Genomic DNA, 19952 nt, shown 5'->3' with positions numbered 1-19952 from the left:
ACTAAGTAGCAAAAGCTAATAAAGCATATCACAGTCATATAAAAAAAAATATTCTTGTTTTTAAAAATACACATGAAATGCTATGTGCCAGAGCTCTCACTGTCTAACAATTTCATGTGGTGTGCGTATGTTTGCTCAACAACAAGCTGTGCTCAGCCAGCACTGAAGGCACTGAGTGTTAGCTGCTGCTCATAGGTATTGGAGTAGATTATAAAGATGGTTAAGTAATAGAATTTACATAATTACAGCTAACACTTACTCTTTAACTTGCGTAGCAGATACTTGTATTCCATCCCTGAGCCTTCAAACACTTATATAAGTAGAACAATTACGCAAACAGTCACTTTGGATTCATACTATGTGCAAATACAGAGATAAAAATCAATAGGAACAGGAGATGTGCTTCAAACTCAGCAAGAAAACATGCTCCAGTGTTTATCAAAGAACATGAGAATGTGATTTTTTTCCAGCAAAAAAATAGTGTAATACTTATTCATACAATCTGAGTTTTGGAAGCCCTAACTAAATTCCATATGTATATGAAAGGCAAACTTCAGATTTTTTTCTGCATAGCATCCATAGTCTTCCTTTCTAAGCACACTCAGAAAGTTTGGCTAGGTAATTGGAATATACAAAAAAGTAACCTCAGTTACTTTATCCTTAAGAATAGGCACAAGAATAAAAACACTCAGGCCCAAAACCACAACATTCCAACCCAATTTATGACGTAGTAGGTGGCACAAACCAGCTCTAAAAAAATTTAGGTTCTTATTTTTTTGAAACATTTTTATTTCTCGATTCTGCATCAAAATGCAAGAGAACATTCACTGTAATTATTTCTCTCAAACTGATGAACCTGTTAAACTCAAAGGAAATTACTCTGACATAACATTTTCTAATAAGAATAAAATTAACAAAACAGAAGCTGCTAAAAGTAGAGTTTAGCAGAGCTCATAAAAAGAAAAAGAAGCATGATGTAACCTGCTTTAAGAATTTCATAGCCACAATACAATTTAACTTACAAAAGACTTCCATGTTAAAAAACAAAACAAAACAAAATTCTAAATTAAGAACCATAAAACCCCCACATCTCAACAATTCAGATAGCAGGTTATGGCAGTGACATATCAAATTTTGCAGATTTTTACTCAAGTAAACAGTAAACTTGCTTACAGACGAAGACAAGCATTACTAGTATACTTAATCCACCCAGAGCTTTTAAAGTTGAGCAGCAACACCTCCCCCACCCCTCCCCAGTACAACTTTCACAAGCAATGTTTTAATTTCGCAAGTGACAACTCTTACAAAGCAAATTCAAAACTATTTATTTAGTAGCTTCTACAGAAACAAAATTAATTCAAACAGTAACCTGGACTGAAGGAGTTTGTGGGGTTTTTTATGTTAACCATTTCAGTATTTATTGTATATGATATGCCAGAATTTTAAAATGGAAACTATTCTCACTATTGAAAATGCAAAGAGCACTGTTAGGTTTGGCATCAAAGTATATGAAGTGAAAAAAAAAAAACCCTCTAGTGTACCCATCTAAAAAAATATAATTCCATTTGAATACAAAATGAGAACTGTCATTTCCTTATTATTGACAAAACAGGCAAAACGAAGTTTGTTCTGTGGAATAGGTTAGTCTGATACAAATGATACAAAAATTTTCAATGTGTACATGACAAAAAAGATCTGACTTAAAGCACCAACTGTCTGAAGGATTTTAACACTGTATTGCAAAATTATGGGAAAGCAATAAGTGGTTTTGAAAATAAACCTCAGTCAAATGTAGTTTTAAAATATTTACAATTCAATGCAGACATGACAAATACTTTATCAAAACAATGTATAATCTGCTGGAGTATATAAAAAAATATTCCCAGCTTAAACTGTTTACAAAAATGCACCAACAGTGGAAAGAGTCAGGGACTACCAGTTTTTCAAGAGAAGTCCCAGTTCAAACATAGAACACACATCCAGCATTAGAGTCAGTATTGATTTTCTTATCCCTAAAACTGTAAGAAGTTATTTTAATTGTATGTGCTTCAATATATTTCATTCTATATGATTCTAAAATTATTTAAAATTGACAAGATGAAGAGAAACATCTATAGTATTCGTCCGGAAACAGTAGACTTCAGTGTCATTCTTCCCTCTTCTTTACTAAAACTTGAAATTTGGCCCTGATTTAGAAATTTGTTTAAGAAACTGAGCAATGTTCACACTGCACTGAAGTCAGTAGGTACATGTTAGACATAATCTATAACTAGGCACATGCTTGTATGAATTTGAGGCTTACAAAAAATATATTCTAACATCTAAATTCTTAAGAATGATGAAAGATTGCACTGAAAATCTGATTCAACACTGTCAAAATAAAACTGTGCAACGTGGCTTTTCATTTTGAAAAGTCTTCATCTTCAGCAAGTTCCTCTGTAAATAAGCTCGCTAACTAGAGTTCTAACCAAATGCTGAGTTCTGTAAATATTCTATCACACACATGGTGGTAGAGGGTTTATGTTTGGCTATTACTATTTCAGAACAGCCTACAGGCCATAGAGAAGTGCTTCTTGTTCCTATCAACTCAAGCCTGATAGTATATCTGGCTTGATGATACAGACACCTGACTGCTCTGTTCTTTCACATCTACACAATACAGGCTAAGTAAAGTCTAAGTACTAAACAAAATTAAACTTATTAGTGCTATCTGACCTAGGGGGGAGTAACTGATTCCACAAGTTTTTCACTTACACCCTTGTATCTCCTCTGAAGTCAGCAGAAGTGTTTTTACTCCACTGAAACAGAGCACTTGCATTTAACTTTTACTTTTTATGGATAGTGCTTAGTTTGCCACTAAAACCTATGATATACACTTGCTGTCCACGGAGGACCAAAGGTGCTTTTCAGTATACACGTGCTCGATCTCTGACACACCATGCTGTAATAAAGCAAACTAAATCCTATTATCATGGCCAGGCTTCGCGAACGAAGATTTGGGAAATTTACAAAGATCTCACCATCTAAGACTTTAATCCACAGAGACCTAGCACAAACCAGGTACAGCACAGTATCCTAGGGTAAGTAGAAAGATGTTTGCATAGCAAATCTTTTTCAAATTTCTCCCGTGGAACAGATGAAATTGAACTCCAATACAAATTTCAAGCATGAGAGTGCAAAGCAGTGCTTAATCGTTGCTATCGGCTTCTCTCTCTCTCTCTCTCTAATTCTGCTCTCTTCTTCCACTTTGCTAACAGCAGAGATCTTTCGGCAAAATAAAGCAGTTATTTCAATCCTCCATCCCGAGCATGTTAGTGGCACTCATTAAAAACAAGAGGGGAAATCTCTGCTAGTCTCTCACTTAATGGTTTTTTGCTTGAAGAGAAAGAACATCCCAACCCTTGGTTGCCTCTATTAAGTGCCTCTGTCCGTGACTTATCCATTCTTCTTGGTCCATATATACTCTTCCACAAAACCAACACTTAAACAGACACCTAAGTGTTTCAGGTGGTGAGGTTTCCACCACCTGGTAGTTGTTTTTATGGGTCTTTTTCAGCTTCATTTTTAGCATACTCTGCTTTTTTGTTTGGTTTCCTATCTCAACATTCTGAAGAGTAAGACGCTTTCGGTAACGTTTGACACCAAGACAACTACTTGTCCTTTCTGACAGAACTACTTTCAGGACTTGACCTTTATACTTGTTGATAGTCTTCATGACATTAATTATCTCCGGTGAATCAACATCAGGATGGTTTAGTACCACAACTGGCTGGTTACGACGAGGGCATTTTATCAACTGATTCATTTTCAGAGGGACAAGCCGAAGACGTCTTGCTGTCAACAGGTACGACATGTCAGAACTTGAAGTGGTTTCCAACTGAGTTCTTGTTTTCCTCTTAGGAAGTTCTCTGAAGCTTGCTTGTTTTGCCTTATTTTTGGGACTTATTTGACTTTTTGAATAGGGCTTGCTTGGCTTGCTCATATCACTGCTTTTCTGAAATGGTACACCAGTTTGTTTGCTACTATTTTTAACACTTGCCTCTCGCTTCGGTCTTTGCCTGAGCGATATACTTCGGGACTCGGCATTTGGTTCACTCTGATTAGGCAAACATGGCAAATTATCACTAAGTGTCTCAGAAACACTAACAGGGACCGGGCGAGGCAGAAACATTTCATTGCAATACACAGAAGGAGCTGATGTTTCACCGCTGTTTTCTATTCCATCTGAGTTTTGACTGCTAGTAGCATTCAGCACTCTCAGCATTGTCCCTTTGGGGATAAATACAGGAGTAGCAACATGGGAATTTTTAGTCACCCTGTTTTTAGATGTTCTTGCAAATGTAAATAGCCGATCTTCACTGTGTTCTTTGCTACTAATCACACTGTTTCCACCATGCTCTTGAGTTACAGGTTGTTCCACTTCAGTAGCACACACAGCTCTCTCACAACTTGCTGAACTTTCTTGAGGCAAAAGCACCTTCTTACGAGAAGCTTGACATCTCAAAGGCAGGGATTTCATGTTAGATTCAGACATGAGCTGAGCAATCTTTCTACACAGCAATGTTGCTGACTTCTTACTGCGTGTTTTGTCAACCCATCTGACATCCTCTGGAACGTTTTCAGCCCCAGAGCTAAGGGAAAATACAGATGAAATAACAGGTCCTTCAGAAGTACTGCCTTTATTTTTCATCTTCTGTAGTCCTAGTGATTCCAGAAGACGACTGTTCTTTTGACTTACGGTTTCAGCTCTCTTTACTTTGCTAAAGCCAAAAGTTATATCCTCAAAAGGTGGAGTTTTAGTGATGTGAAATTTTTTTCCTGCCTCAGAAGATGTAACACATTTTTTATCAAAACCCATACCAGCTAAATGTGCTTCTGTAGAGCTGACTGGCAGACTCTTACATTCTTTGTCATCCCTTTTCACAGGCAATGAATACTTTTCTTTTAGGACTGCAGGATAATTTCTGCTCTCCTGAGCAGCCTCTAATGAAATGTTCTTGGAACCTTTATCTTCAGAAATAGAAGCATATTTTCGCAGGTGTACATCCTCAGCTTCTTCATAATGATACAAATCACAATGGAAATTACTTTTTCCATCTACTTCCCACCTTGAGGACTTAAGATCACTTTTTTTTTCAGTACTGTTCATTACCAGAGGAGAACAAAGTTTTATAACACCTGAATGGACATCAACACCTTTCACCAAATGAAAGCATAATTTTGATGCATCTTCTCTCTGTATAGATACAGAGCTACAGGTTGAGAGTTGAGAATCAGAAGAACAAAGAGATTCAGAATTCTTGTCATACGTACTATCCAAATTAAGCTGGTTACTAACACTGGATGATTTGTCTACATTCACTTCCATGGTTAAGTCATTTTGAGACACGGATGATGGTTTTTTTCCTTCTGTAGATCGTTCTATACCTTGACTCTCAAGTTCCACTTCAGCACAGTTCACAGGTTTGTAAGTTGCTTCTTTCATAGGAATTAGTTTAAGAACCAGCTGTTGTGCTCCATTCACTATTTTAATCTCTACTATCTGAGCTAAACAGTTAGAAGGAACTACAAGTTCAGACGGCGCAATTACTGTTAAAGGCATCCCAGGCTGTAAAGGCTCTGTTTTTGGAGAATAAACCTCAACCTCCACACTTTGATTCTCACATACACTCATTTCAGATGGCTCCAACACTGTTTTGTCCCGGACTGACGCTGCATTCACACTACATTCTACATTATGAGATGAACAGACTGTTTTAGTTGCTTTACCTGGAATCTCACAAACCATATTTGAAGACAAATTCGAAAATTCATTCTGAAAAGGAATTTTATTGTATTTCTGCTTTTTACATAAAGTGCTTTGACTCGGCTTCTTTTGCTTGTGTTTTATGAGAGTATTTGACAGCCGTTTTGTGGGTGTTTCATGTACTCTTCTCGTATGTTTCACTATATAGTCATGTCTAACAGCACCATATTCACAGTATTCACACTGATACGGGAAAGTTCCAGTGTGTTTCACCAAATGTCTCTGGAATTCTCCTTTGGTGTAGGATACATAACTACAGTGGGAACAAAGAAACTTAATTTCTTCATGTTGCCCTACATGTTTCTTATACTGTAAAGGATCCTTTGTTGAAAATCTACATTTATCACAGTAGTATTTACCTGGTAGAAAATTTTTTACTTTAAATGTTTTCTGGGGTTTACTTGGGGTTTTCCTTTCATGTTCTTTAAAGTCTGCAGCATTGGCACCTGTGGGAACAAAATGGAAAGCTGGTGGTGTAATATGACTACACTTCTTGCAGATGAAATTTTTGTCTTCAGTCCACCCAATCTTCTTATGCTTCTCTATATCTTGCACTGAAATTTTCTGAACACTTCTGCATTTTAGACAGCTTATCAGTGACAATTTATTGTTCTCAGCCTCAGTTCCTTGGTAACAACAGTTTTGGTCATCCTCCCCATTTGATGGATTTGTTTTATCCTCAGAAGATTGCTTTCGGGGTGTAGTTAGGGAATTATTCCTATCATTAACTTGGCCAGGGTACAATCTTGGTAATATTTCCCTCATTTTTTTCAGCTGCATTTCAGAAGACGTGACTCTGCACCAGTTTCATCAAACACAGCAGCAACAGATAAAATTTTTTCTTGGTATTAGTCTTGTATATGCTGCTTATCAATCAATCAATCATTCAGGCTGCCAATCTGCAGAATATATGCTTTGGAAGAAACATGTTCAAGCAACTGCATCTGTATTATATTCCATGTTCTTAATTTTAGTCAATCAACTTGCAGCACTAAAGAATAAAAAGCAGAAGATTAAGTCAGTTAGGATTCAGTGATCACTTAAATACAATGAACTAATAAGTGAACTATTAGCAGACCACAGCTGAATTACCCAGTGCAAGTCTACTGTTAATATACCACTGATTGTATTCTGCACATACACCATTAACTCTAAGCAAAAAATACTAAATCAAATAATCCTTTAACATTTGCTCTTATTCAAAAATTTCATAAATACATAAGTTATCTGCTATGTATCAAAACCTAAAGAGTTCGTGCTACTTCCCCCATGTCAAGAAAAATTGTACATTTAAGAAACATTTTTAGAAACCTAATAAGAGAGATACTTGGCAGCAGAACTGAGCAGCAGAGTTTGACTTCAGTTCATGTACAGCCCTTGATTCAGGACAAGATATTATGAAACAGTGCAAGTGCCACTCATTTGTGAATCCCATCAGGGAAACACAACATGGTTACAACGGTTACTAGAAACACAGAACTATTTGTTTGTTTTTAAATATAAGGATTTTTAAGCTAGCACAGAAATTCCTGACATATAGAAGGAAGTTCTTTTCTAATCAGTGCCAATGTTTCAGATCGAAACAGTCTTCAATGCCAATTCATAAGAAGATATGATTCATGATTCACATGTTCTCAAAGTAATGAAGTCAAAACAATCTGTGGCTGCAAAATTAATTACTTTCTCTTCTACTAATATCACAGTGTAATCACTTCTATATATGTGGACAAGCATATAAATAATTCATTGCATCCTGATAATACAGAATGTCAATGAAGCAAAATAGACAATGCAACATAAGGCAGAAGGAGAACAGCAATATCGCCGTAAACCACCACATGAACATGTGCAGTATATTTGGCCCCACAAGTTCCAGCACTCTGACTGTCTCTTTACTACATTTAACAGAAACAAGATCTCAGCCTTTAAGTTTTTGGCAAGACTATGAGACCACTGTTATTTGGAAAATAAACAACTAAATCAGGCTTTTGAGACATATATAAAATAAAATCCAAAGCTAACACCAACAAATAAAATCTACTCAACATCTTTCTTATTCTAACAGTTAATTACAGACATGGCATTGCGCAGACCTGCATTCACAAATAATCTATTTCATGAGGTTAATTCTAGATGCCTTTTCAATACATCCAACAGAAGGCTTCTGCTTCTGCTTCCTCACCAAGTCTATCTACAGAGATCAAGACCTGATTTAGACTCCAAAAGCACAGTGCTGAGATCACTTAAGTAGCTTCCCATGACAATAATTCTACGTTAATGAAGAAATTACCCTATGGTACTGAAAAGACATTGAGGTACTGGAGCATGTCCAGAGAAGGGCAACAAAGCTAGTGGAGGGTCTGGAGCACAAGTCTTATGAGGAGTGGCTGAGGGAACTGGGGGTGTTTAGCCTGGAGAAAAGGAGGTTCAGGAGAAAAGGTTGGTTTGGCAGTGCTGAGTTAATGGTTGAACTCTTGGAGGTCTGTTCCAGCCTAAATGATCCTGTGATCTCCCCAATGGCTTGATAGAAGCCAGCATCTCATTCAAACAGCTTTACCCACATTTTATGTGCTCTCAGCCCAGAGAGCAACTGTATCCTGGGCTGCATCAGAAGCAGCGTGGCCAGCAGGTTGAGGGAGGTGATTATGCCCCTCTACTCTGCTCTTGTGAGACCCCACCTGGAGTACTGTCTAGATGTGGGACCCTCAACACAACAAAGATGTGGGCCTTTTAGTGGCTCTCCTCTGGAATCGTTCCAAGTTGATCACAGGGCAGGAACACCTCTCCTATGAAGGCAGGCTGAGAGCTGGAGAAGAGAAGGCTTTGGGGAGTCCTTATAGTCCCTTCCAGTACCTGAAGCAGGCTCTCAAGAAGGCTGGAGAGGGACTTTTCACAAGGGTATGTAGTGACAGGACAAGGGGGAATGGCCTCAAGCTGAAGGAGGGTAGATTTAGATCAGATATTAAGAAGAAAATACTGTGACAGGTTGCCCACAGAAGTTGTGGATGCCCCATCCCTCGAGGTGTTTGTGGCCACACTGGATGCAGCCCTGAGTAACCTGGTCTAGTGGAAGGTGCCCCTACCCACAGCAGGGGGGTTGGAACTAGATGATCTTTAATGTCCCTTCCAACCCAAACCATCCAGTGATTCTATATTTCTGTGCTTTACGTAAGGAAGTGAAAACAACTAGGTTTGTCAGGGTTTAACCCCAAAACCAAGCTTTTATTCAGACCTGTGAAAAATACCATGTTGTTAGAATCCAGGTTTCAAGTGTTGGTGTGTGACTGACTTCCATGTGCAGTGGGTTGATCCTAGCCAGCAGCCAAGCAGCCACACAACCTCCTGAGTAGGAAGAAGAGTGAAGTAGCGAAAAAGTACAAGAAAGTTAATGGGTCAGGACAAAGGCAGCTGAATAGAAGGAAAGAGTCAGGGAAGTGACATAAGGGAAATCACTCACCACCTTCCACAAGCAGACAAATGCCCAGCCAGTCTCCAAGCAGCAGCCACACTGGAAGGCAACTCCACTCTCCCCTTCTTTTACTTCCAGTTTTCCTGGCTAAGCATGATGTTATGTGACATGGACTATCCTCCTGACCAGTTCTAATCAGCTGTCCCAGCTGTGTGCCCTCTCAATCTATTGCCCACCCCATGCCTATTCACTGCAGCAAAGGCAGAGAGAGGGGGAAAAGAAAACCTCGATACTGTGCAAACACTGTTCAGCAACAACCAAGACACTGGTGTGTTATCAACGTTGTTTTAGCCACAGATCCAAAACACATCACTGTACAGACTGCTTTTTAACTCCATCCCAGCCAGATCTAGTACAAGGTGAAAAAGAAGTGAATAATGAGTTGATGACAAAGTAATATCTCTGCTGTCTTCCTAGCTAGTAATTCACCATGTACCCTGAACACTGAACAATTAATAAGAAAAGTTTTGATATGAACAGGTCCCCTTTATCATTATTTTAAATAAAACAAGGTCAAAATGAGATTGTAATTTCATGTTTATATTTAAAAAAAAAATTTGCTTTTTCTGGTTACTTCAAAAAACTGAGATCATCAATGTACAAAGCAAGGAGAACATTACATACACTCCATATCACTGGGGGAGGGCAGGAGAGGGAGGAATTCCCCTTAAGACTTGTTTTGGTGTTTAAAGGGTTGGCAGAAACACATTTCAGAAAATTTAAAGACAGATACTTGATTCTTCATGTGCAGTTCACACGGACCGATCCAAAGACATCATAAAAGGAAGACCTGAAAGTCTACAAGGAGTGAATGGCGAACAGAGGAACAGGATGGATGAAGAATGGAGTAAGAGACACTAAGAGTGTTAAAATCAGTTCCAGTCATTATCTTTACAGTAATGGATTCAGAAAAAAATGTAAAAATACTCAGAAATACAATAAAGTACTCGAATTAGGAGAAATTAAAAAAAAAATCTAGAGGCCCTAGTTTGTTTGTTTTTTTTAAAAAAGGGAAAAAAAAGAAGTAAAAATTTAGAGGCACATGGAAAAAGGACAGCAGAAGAAAGATAAACTGAACTTCCTCATTCACTCCTTCTACCAAACACCTGAAATTCAGTGACATTAAAAACTCAGGCATTCACTGAAAAGAAGTATTCCCACCTTTCACACAATGCTAGCATATCTTGAACTGTGCTGCTCAACACACAGAGATTAACAGATCCACAGGAGTCAAAAGGTATTCCAAACTGTGGATATAACATGTATGTAATGGTTCAAAAGATCCATTAAAACAAAGGAAAATAGGATGAAACATCCTGTGCAGCCTGACTATGCCAAATTCATCCAGTAGAAGGGTTTTTCCCCTGCAGAAGATTACGAACTACTGATGTGGACCTGTCAGACAGGAAATTTCTATTTACTTCAAATACATTAACACTTTGTTCATCATTTCAAAGAAAAACATTTATATTGCAGGGGTTTAGTTCCCTTTAGCTCAAACTGTGTGCTGCTATCAATGAAAAGGGTGTGATGAACAGCATTTATCCTATGTGATCAAGCAAATGAGCCCTTACTTCAGCAAAGCACACACCTCTCACATACTAAGTTCACAGGCTGCAGCCAACAACCAAGGTGTGCTTTGGTAGTGAAAAGCCCATATAAGCTATGCCTAGGAGAAAGAAGTTTAAGCAAAACTGGAAGACATGTATGCATGCATCTCGTGTGCATGACTGTATCAAGAGGATGCAGTGTGTAAAATTTGAGTCCCCGTGAAAAATTTAAATCTCTGTGCTTGCTTAAAACTACCTTCTCTATATTTTGCAATTATATATGCATACACACCATATACTGGCCGTTTAACATCAACTGACTATCTCTGTTAAGCAGTTAACTGTTCTACTGACCCAACTACAAAGCTGCCAATTATCAGTCACTAATTTTAGGCCTAATGACTGGGAGAGATACAAAGTGTTTCACTCAAGTATTGCATATTGTATTAATTAATATAATTAATTTTGTGTTAAAACAAACTATTCAAATACACCACATAAATTTTGTCTACAATTATTCCTTCTTAAAAAGACATTTTGTTTCACAGTAACAGCTAATCACAGTCATAACAGTTTTTGGTTTGTATCTGAAATTCACGTGAAGATTTTCAATCAAAATTAATGAAGAATGACAATGCAGAGAATTAAGAACAGCAAAGACCATGCATCAAGTTTTTAGAGCTCATTTTTATTACAAAATATACAGTTCTTTCACTCTACAGAAAAAAATTGATTACATTTAAAATTTTTACTACCTATAAAGTCATGCAAAACATTGATTAAAACACTATTTTTCAAAAGCATAAGTGAAAAAAATGTCCAATCTACTGACGTTCATTGGCATTGTACGAAGGCAAGTACATGTATGCACTATGCAGTATTCTACTGAAATGGAGGTCTGCTTCCCTGTGGCTCTAGGACCTAGGCCTAGCTTTATTCATATCTGAAAGCTGCCCACTTCTATTATATCATTCAACTGCTTGGTGGTCTTCCTGCAATAAGCTTAACAAGGCATTCCCAAACAACCACCGTATCAAAAGCAATAGTCTAGGGTGTGCTCAGAGATGTTTATACAGTTGTTTATCATTACATCTATGACCAACTTTTTAAATCTATGCTGCTCATTTCATCATTTCACACAATTCACGACCATTTTGAGACTCTTTCTGTATATCCAGAGCATACTGACTAGTATGTAGCACTGCTTTTCTCTAAGCTCTAAGGCCTGTAAGCAACACAGCAAGGAAGTATGGCACTGAAGAAAATGGGAGTTGAGGGGGAAGAGTGTCATTAAAAGCACATATCCCTCCGTGCCCAGTTCTCAAAGCACTCATGCAGATGTTAAAACTAATTTCTACAGATTTCATTCCTGCTAAGATTAGCCACATCCTATCTGCATGTGCAAGAAAAGGGCCTTGACTGCAACCACCTACTGCAGTAACAATGCACAACAGACTGCTAGAAAAATCCTGTAAAACACCATTGGTTTTTCTAATCATAAAATAGACTTTTTTAATTAAATATACATTGTAGGACACCTTGGCTACATCTATGATAACACTGTATCATCTATTTAAAAGAAAAGGTAATTCAGACGTACAAAATGTTTAAGTGTCCAATGTCATGATAGATTCTCTTGCAACAAAACTCAATGTGGGATTTAATTAAGCGACTCTTACGCCCAAATATTCAAAAGAACCTCATTTGCACACAACACAGAGGATGTTCTATTTTGCTCAGGAATACAATTACTAACCCGAGAGCTCCTTTTCTTCGGGAAGATGACCAAGACGACAAACCTGGACAACAGCCTTAGTCCAGACGAGTCCAAAGCGGCCTGATGGCGTCCACGAGACAAAAAAAACCATCAAGAAAAAAAAATCTCCTTGTCTTGGGCATCCAGCCCACCCACGCATCAGTGCTGCCGCCTCTCCAGAGGCCTCGCTTTCTCCTTCCCTCGCTCGCTCGCTGCCCGTGTCCCGAGGCCGAGCCGGGCGCTGCGGTGCGGGCGGTGCGGGCGGTGCGGCCCCTCCGCGGGCCGCGCAAACCTCCGCCCTCAGCGCCCCCGCAGCGCCGCCGCCGGCCCGCAGGGGCAGCACGCCGGCACCGCGCTGCGAGCGGGCAGGGCGGCGGCGGCGGCGGCGGGAGGCCGCTGGCCCGGGGCAGGGGCGCCTTACCTGGCTCGGGAGAGGGCGAGGAGTAAAAAGAAAGCGCTGCCACCCTCAGGGCAGACCCCGCCAGCCGCCGCACGCCGCGCCGCTCCGCTCGTCTCCGGCCACACGCGAGCAAGCCAGCGCACGCCCCGCGTCCTGCGCGGGTGCCGCCGCCCTGCGGCACTTACCCCGGGAGGGCGGCGCGCTGGCGAGCCCCCCGCCACAGCCCCGGCCCCGCGCGGCCCCCGCCCACCGCCGCGGCGGAACTGACCTCACGGGCGCCCCGCCCGCCGCCGGGCACCGCGGGTAGAGCTCTACTGAGGGCCGCGGGGTTCTAACGGGAACCCAGCGCGGAGCTCCGCCGAGAACCAGGGACCGCCCTGGGCACCCGCACCCGGTCACTTCAGGGGACAAAAACAGAAAAGGGAAAGCTAACCTTATCAGAGAGGGAAGTCTGGGGAAAAAGAATCCTCTCAACTATGAATTTTTTAGTTCCAAAATGTGATGTCGCCCTCAGAGTATGTTCCATCTTTTGATTAGCAGTGTAAGAAAACCTCAGGATTAAAGGGTGGGCTCAGTTCAGCGAACACTGTGTCTCACCTAAAAAATCCACTGCGCAGGCTCGAAGGGTAAAGACCTTTCCCAAATCTTCGTTCGCGAAGACTGACCATACTGTAAGAAAACATTCTTAATGGAGGAGTTTGGAACACTAGTTTACTGAAGATTTTTAAACACGTGAAGAAGGTCTTCGGGCTGATAGAGCCTGTTGGGATTTCTAGAAGGCTTTTGACAAAGACTGTCAAAGCAACTAAGCAGTAATGGCATGAGACCAAATATCTTCGCAAGAATAGCTGGATAAAGGTGGAACACAGGGAGCAGAAGTGAATGTGTGATCCTCGTAGCGTAGATACAATGGGTGTGCTGCTATATCAGTCTCTGCTTGGACGTGCTCAATGTACAAGTGACTTGGAAAAGGAGCTGGGCACTCGAGTGACAGCCTTCTGATGGTACCGAGCTACTCAGGGACTTAAGGACAGAAGCCCACTAAAGATTTGCAGAAGGACATGCAACTGAATAACTAGGAAGTAAAATGGTGGTTAGATTTTCGGATAGCTAAAAGTGATGCACAGTGAAGAAAAACATCATAACTTCAAATATAAAATTATGAACTCTAAGCTGACTAGTACTGTGCAGGAGTAAAATCACAAAAAGTTTCTGTTAAAATCTCACCTCGGTGTTTAATAGAGTTCATAAAATCAAGCTGTATGCTGAGATTTGAAAAAGAACAGAGAACAAAGCAGCCTTATGCTGCTGTGTAAATTCATGATTTACACATCTTGAAAGCTCTTTGGGTTTCTAAGTTCCCTCAGTTCAGGAAAGACAGAATAGTAGTGGAAAAGGTTCAATGAAAGGTAAAAAGGATGATCAAAGGTACTTTGCTCTTAACTTTCACATAAGGAACAATTAAGTAAGCTTCTGTCTGGAAAAAAAACATGACTATTGATATAACAAAGGGCTAAAAACCATGAGTGTACATTGTAATGTGAGCAGTTACATCTGGGAATTGTGTATGTGGATGTCATGAAAGATATCAGGGAAAATTTGTACTTACTGACTAGTGACAGCTATTCTGCAAAGGTGATTATGTAGTGTTATGAAAATTTACTTCCCTAACTATTGTATCAATCAGTCTTCATAATATGAAAGTGTATTCACTTTGTCACTATGAATTAGTTCACAGTATACAGTGCAACAGAATGAGATAGTGGAGTTTTAGTGGAGTCTTTGGTATTGTTCTTACTCAAGTAAAACAAGCTAAAGGACAGCCCAGCCCTGGAAATAAGGGCTTTGCTTCTTGGAAGCATAGAACTGTTCACAAAGGATGAAGGACACTCATAGACAACCCAGATAAAGCCAGCATCCTAGCCCCTCTACTATGTCTTTGAAACCCTTCCACTGTTATCTGGCAAAACTGACCCCAGGAACATCTGGATCAATAGACAAGCAGCAAGAATCCTGCAGAAATATGGTTGCTTGGCACAGTTTTGCTATGATTAGAAATCAGTCTTGTGGGTCTTAGTAATTAGTCAAATCATGTTGTAGCCGAGTGGTTGAAGATTATAAGAACCCTGTGTAAAACCACTCAGGGGGACCCAGTTTGGCTGGGATACCTCAGGCACATGAATAAATATTTGCACTTGTAATTCTATACTCTGTTTCCTGGCCTCTCTTGGTCAGCACCAACTGATGCAATTTTCTTAACACACTTAGCAGTTCCGATTTTTTTCAGTAGATCTGTTTTTTTCAAAACCAGAAAAATTAGAAACATTCCTAAAATACAGCGTTATAATCTTTAACACAAATAATAATTCAAGAAATAGTTCGCTATTTTTTTATCTCATCTATCTGTATCTGAAAAGATTCAGTGTGCAATAAATATACTTCATATCAGTAAAATGGAATCGGTTATCTGATACTCAACACTGATTAAGCACTTTTACCTCTCTTTCTTAGATATACATAGCTAGCTTGCTCTGAGGTTAGAACTGCAATTTCCTGTAACAAATGCAAATGTATTATTCAGTGTTTAAATAAGGCCAGACTAAACAGTGTCATACAGAAGAGGCTTTATTCTGGAAAGCTTGAGAGACAATTTACATCTTTCTCAGTGTTTTTCAGCTACATAAGTTGAGTCCCTCCTCTGCATTTTGTAAGCTTGCATTCAAACCTACTCCATTTCTTTTCCCTGTCACATGAAGGCTCTCTTCCCAAGGACGAGTCAGACCCGATCAGATCATAGTGCCTCTTTCTCACTTGGGCTCCAGCCCTGAACCTATTTAGAACACCAGACAAGGAATAATTTCCTCTGCAGTTTCCACCTTATCAGTCTCCTTTGGTTTGCCATTTGTAAGTCGTCTTTGGTGACCTCTAAATTCCCAGCTCTTGCCCGGTCCTTTGTTCCTTCTCAGTTTGTCCTCTGACTCACCCACCCCGAAAGTGCTAGTTAGGCATTTGTGAGCATCCCTGCCGAGGGCCCTAAAGGGAGGATTATCATTTAGTAGTGCTAAGGGTTGTTACCCAAGTAGGAAACGCTGATAGTAATGCTACTAATTGGCAAACAGAAGGACGTCCAAGCAAGTAGCCTCTTTTACTTCCTGCATCCTTTGCAGCATTGCTGTGCCATGAAGCTGATCCTGTCACATGCTGTAGAACACCCTCATACCAGGACTGCACCGTGACTCCTCTGCTGCCACCACTTGTCCTGCTGCCAGCCTGCATTTCTTTCTACCCTCTAACAAGATTATCTGACATGAAAAGTTGATTGTTGCTTGTGGATCCATGAGAACCACAGGTAGAAAGAATCACAGAATCACAAAATGGGCAAAACTGGGAGGGACAACAGTGGGTCATCTGGTCCAATCTCCCTGCTCAAGTAGGGTCATCCTAGAGCACATTGCACAGAACTGTATCCAGATGGTTCTTGAATATGTCAAACAAGGGAGACTCCACAACCTCTCCGGGCAAGCTGTTCCAGTGCACAGTCACCTGTACAGAAAAGAAGTTCTTCCTCATATTCAGGTGGAACTTGCTATGCCTCAGTTTCTGCCCATTGCCTCTTGTCCTATTGCTTGGTACCACTGAGGAGAGCCTGGCTCTGTCCTCTTGACACCCTCACTTCAGACATTGATGAGCTCTCCTCTCATCACCTCCTTTTGGGGCTGAACAAGCCCAGCTCCTTCTGCTTTGAATCTCAACTGCAAAACTATGAAATAGCTATGTTTGGAGAAGGTTCATGACAAAAGAGAATGAAGAGGGTGAGTAAGTGAACTACAAGATAAATCACACGCTCTAGGTGCTTCTCTTTGAACAGTTTTGCTTTGCATGTTACTATAATCACAAGTCTTCCCTCCCCCCCCCAAAAAAAAGTAAAAAGGCAGTGCGCTGGAAAACCTAAAAAAAAAAAAAAAGAAAGAAAGAAAAACAAACCAAACCAAAAAAAAAAAACCCTCAGCAGTGATAACCCAAGCTGAAAATGAAGAAAGGCATTTTTTTGGAGACAAACAGAATTTTTCTCTTGGCTATTGCAATAGCTGCAGTACCTTCACATAACAGCTTCTCCTATCCCTTTTCAGGACACTATCATAAAACCTTAGTCATGTGGATATGTTTTTTCACTCTATAGGCTGCAATAATGCAATAGCACAATCTGTTGAACTCAGGGAATGCACTTTGTAGATCTGAACTGTGTTAGAGTGGAACATTTTGGCGGGGGGAAAATATACTACTTTTTAAGCCTTCAGAGCACTAAGAAAAGAGAAATGCAGTCTTCGTTTTCCAAAATGTGCAAGCACAAACTGCACACAATGACAACAGTCAGGATCTAGCCCAGCAGCAGCAGAAGTTTTAATTCTGAGTTCCCCAGCCCCACATATTGCAGTGTTGGACACTGAAACTGAAAGAACTGGCTTAGTTGCTTTGTGTTTCTGCACTGATATTAACGCTCTATGATACTCTGCCTCTTCAAGTGGCCAAGCAAAGTGCACGCATTATATGAGCATTCGGGAGGTTTCCTTAGATACAGGTTGCTGCTAATCGCCATATCTCTCCCTCCTGCTAATTTCTTTGATTGTCAGGGCAGTAGGACCCTTAAGAAGAGTCAAGAGGGTAATTTTACATTATGATGTTCGTTTCTGCCTCCGTGTTTCGGAAAGCGCCGCTGCGGCCCCGAGCGCCCCACTCGCGGAGCTCTGCTGCGCTCTGGCGGCCGCCCGGGCGCAGCGCTGCCACACCCGCGAACGCGCCCGCGGACAGGCTGTCTCGTCTTCGCTTTAAGCAAATTGACACTTCGAGTCCTGAGGAGGAAAAAAAAATACAAGTCTCTCGCGGTTTTTTTTCTTTCCTCTCTTGCCCCGACATTTCTGATATTCCCACCTACTTCCCCGTTTGTCGGTGACCTCACCGCCTCACAGATAGTGTCTCTTCTCCACCCCAAAGGGCACACAGACAAAGCCTCGCCCCTCTGTTCTGAGCTACGTGGCAGTGCCATATGCTGCCTCTCGCCAAGCAAAACACATTTTGCTAGATGCTAGAAAGCAACGCAGTACGGCTGCGGGTTGGATTAATTTAGTTGCTCTTCCAGCAAGTAAACTGGTTTTAGATTCTTACAGGCAACACTCTCACTTAGAACTCAGCTCATTTGTCAATTTTTTTTATTTGGAAAATAGATTTAAGCATAAGGGTGAAGGCTGCGGGCTGTGTGATCACATAAGCCTTGATCCTTTGGGAAACCAGGTTAACAGCTGAAAGTCAAGGCGAAGAAGAGAGAAGCCAGTTGAGAGTGTGGTCAGGGCAGAAACTGGAACGAGGTTCTGAGCTACCAGAGGCTGGAACTTCTGCAACAGCTTCTCAATCATTATTTGGGGTGAGCAGTCATTAATTTGGGGAGTGACTTGGGCGCATTTTTGAAGGGCAGCACACAATGATTACCTGCAAGAAAGAGACCAAAGGAGAGCTAGAGACACTTCTAGCTCTGTGTTCCCTGCTGGTGGCTGAGCTGAGAAAAGCCCCCGGGGGAAGGGCCGGGAACTGCGGCTGTCAGCCAGCACATCTCCACTGGCAGCACCCAGGAAGGAAGACAACGGGCGGTGGCAAGGATTCCAGTGCACACTACAGCTTCCCAGAAGAGAATGGGGAGGGAATATGAAGTAATTGAAAGCAAAAATCAGTAGTAGATCAATTAGATTAAAAACGTATGCAGTTGTAAGTCACCAGTTCTCTCCCACCCCTTATTTTTGTGGCTTTTAGCTATTCCTTAAAAAACATTTGAAACCACCTAAGGATAGAATAACAGTCTTAGTCAAGCACTAAAAAGTGTTCATGGTGAAGGTGTGTCCTGTAAACCAATACAGTAGGAGAAATCTGAAATAGTCTTGTATTTTACACAGTAATTAGAAAACTGCTTAGCTAAATACCATTAACACATCTTACTCTTCAGGCCTTTCATACACAGTCTGCAGGTGCTCTAGAACACAAATTAGACACTGTATTTTGAGTGCTATGAATACTCTGCTTGATATCTGTTTCACTTATAAATATATATATATGCAGTAACACAATCCATTACTACTGTATGGTGGTATAATTTGTCAAAAACAAACCTTGCAGTAATTTTTTGTTTTGACTCCTCACAAACACCCAGTGCTTTCCTAGGAACCACTACCATCAACACTGGCTCCCCAGGCTTAATTCCTCTATTTCAGATTCTCTAAAGGAGTGTTCATATGAGGAAAAAAAAACTATCTAGGAGAAATAGGAGAGCTTTAGGACACAGTGATGAACAAACATGATGACAAAATCAGTGTGGGTGTTCTCGTATCTGTGATACCAAAATTATGTATTTTTTTCTTTAGAAATAGTTTCATGTTTTTGTGAAAGCATATTTGCCCTACTGCAGTAGCCTCATTCCCCTAACTTAATCAAAATTTCAAATCCCTGTTAAATCTGTACATAATTAAACCCTGATAAAGCTATAGAGGTCTTAAATGGCATTCCCTTATTTAAAATAATTTTACTGTGTGAGTTTTTCTAAAAGGATCCAGTTCAATATTGAAGAAAATACTCAAGAATAATGTAAATCCAGACTGCTCAGTGTGTGCCTTTTTCTTTAGAATAATGAGGAAAGGCCAAAGAGGAGTTTGTGGCCATTTTTGTTTTGTTTTCCTCCAATAGCTTAGAAGTTCAAGTCATTGTTATCATTTGTGTTTTCACTTTTGTATCTGTGGATTTTAATTCCTGAAGAAGTAAAGGTGAAAAATCAGTAGAAGGAAATGTTTTTAATAATTTTCAAGGTTCTAGAATTACTAAATATGTGTTTCAGTCAAGCCTGAGAACAGCATTTTCTTTCTCCTGCACAACATCCCAAAGCACTGGAGCTGCTCTGTCAGCACAGAGCACTGAGAATGGCACGAGACAGG

The 19952-nt window shown here is 40.4% G+C and overlaps 1 protein-coding gene across 1 annotated transcript; it reads right to left on the bottom strand.

The window, feature by feature from the left end:
* Positions 1-1301: 1301 nt before the first annotated feature.
* ZNF518B (zinc finger protein 518B) lies at positions 1302-13078 on the bottom strand. The gene is made up of 3 exons (XM_018067355.3): positions 13003-13078; positions 12582-12662; positions 1302-6797 (listed from the first exon to the last, which is right to left on the bottom strand). The coding sequence occupies exon 3, from the start codon at positions 6584-6586 to the stop codon at positions 3362-3364; it is 3225 nt and encodes a 1074-aa protein (XP_017922844.2). The 5' UTR covers positions 6587-6797; positions 12582-12662; positions 13003-13078; the 3' UTR covers positions 1302-3361.
* Between the last annotated feature and the right edge of the window lie 6874 nt (positions 13079-19952).

The sequence above is a fragment of the Manacus vitellinus genome, unplaced genomic scaffold (assembly GCF_001715985.3).
Source record: "Manacus vitellinus isolate BGI_N305 unplaced genomic scaffold, ASM171598v3 scaffold_0_pilon, whole genome shotgun sequence".
NCBI lineage: Eukaryota > Metazoa > Chordata > Aves > Passeriformes > Pipridae > Manacus > Manacus vitellinus.
The sequence above is the reverse complement of the archived record's forward strand: the minus strand, read 5'-3'. Positions and strand labels throughout refer to the sequence as shown.

What these genes read in the sequence shown, in the direction of transcription:
- ZNF518B (XM_018067355.3), bottom strand. Translation starts at nt 6,586, where the DNA reads ATGCAGCTGAAAAAAATGAGGGAAATATTACCAAGATTGTACCCTGGC.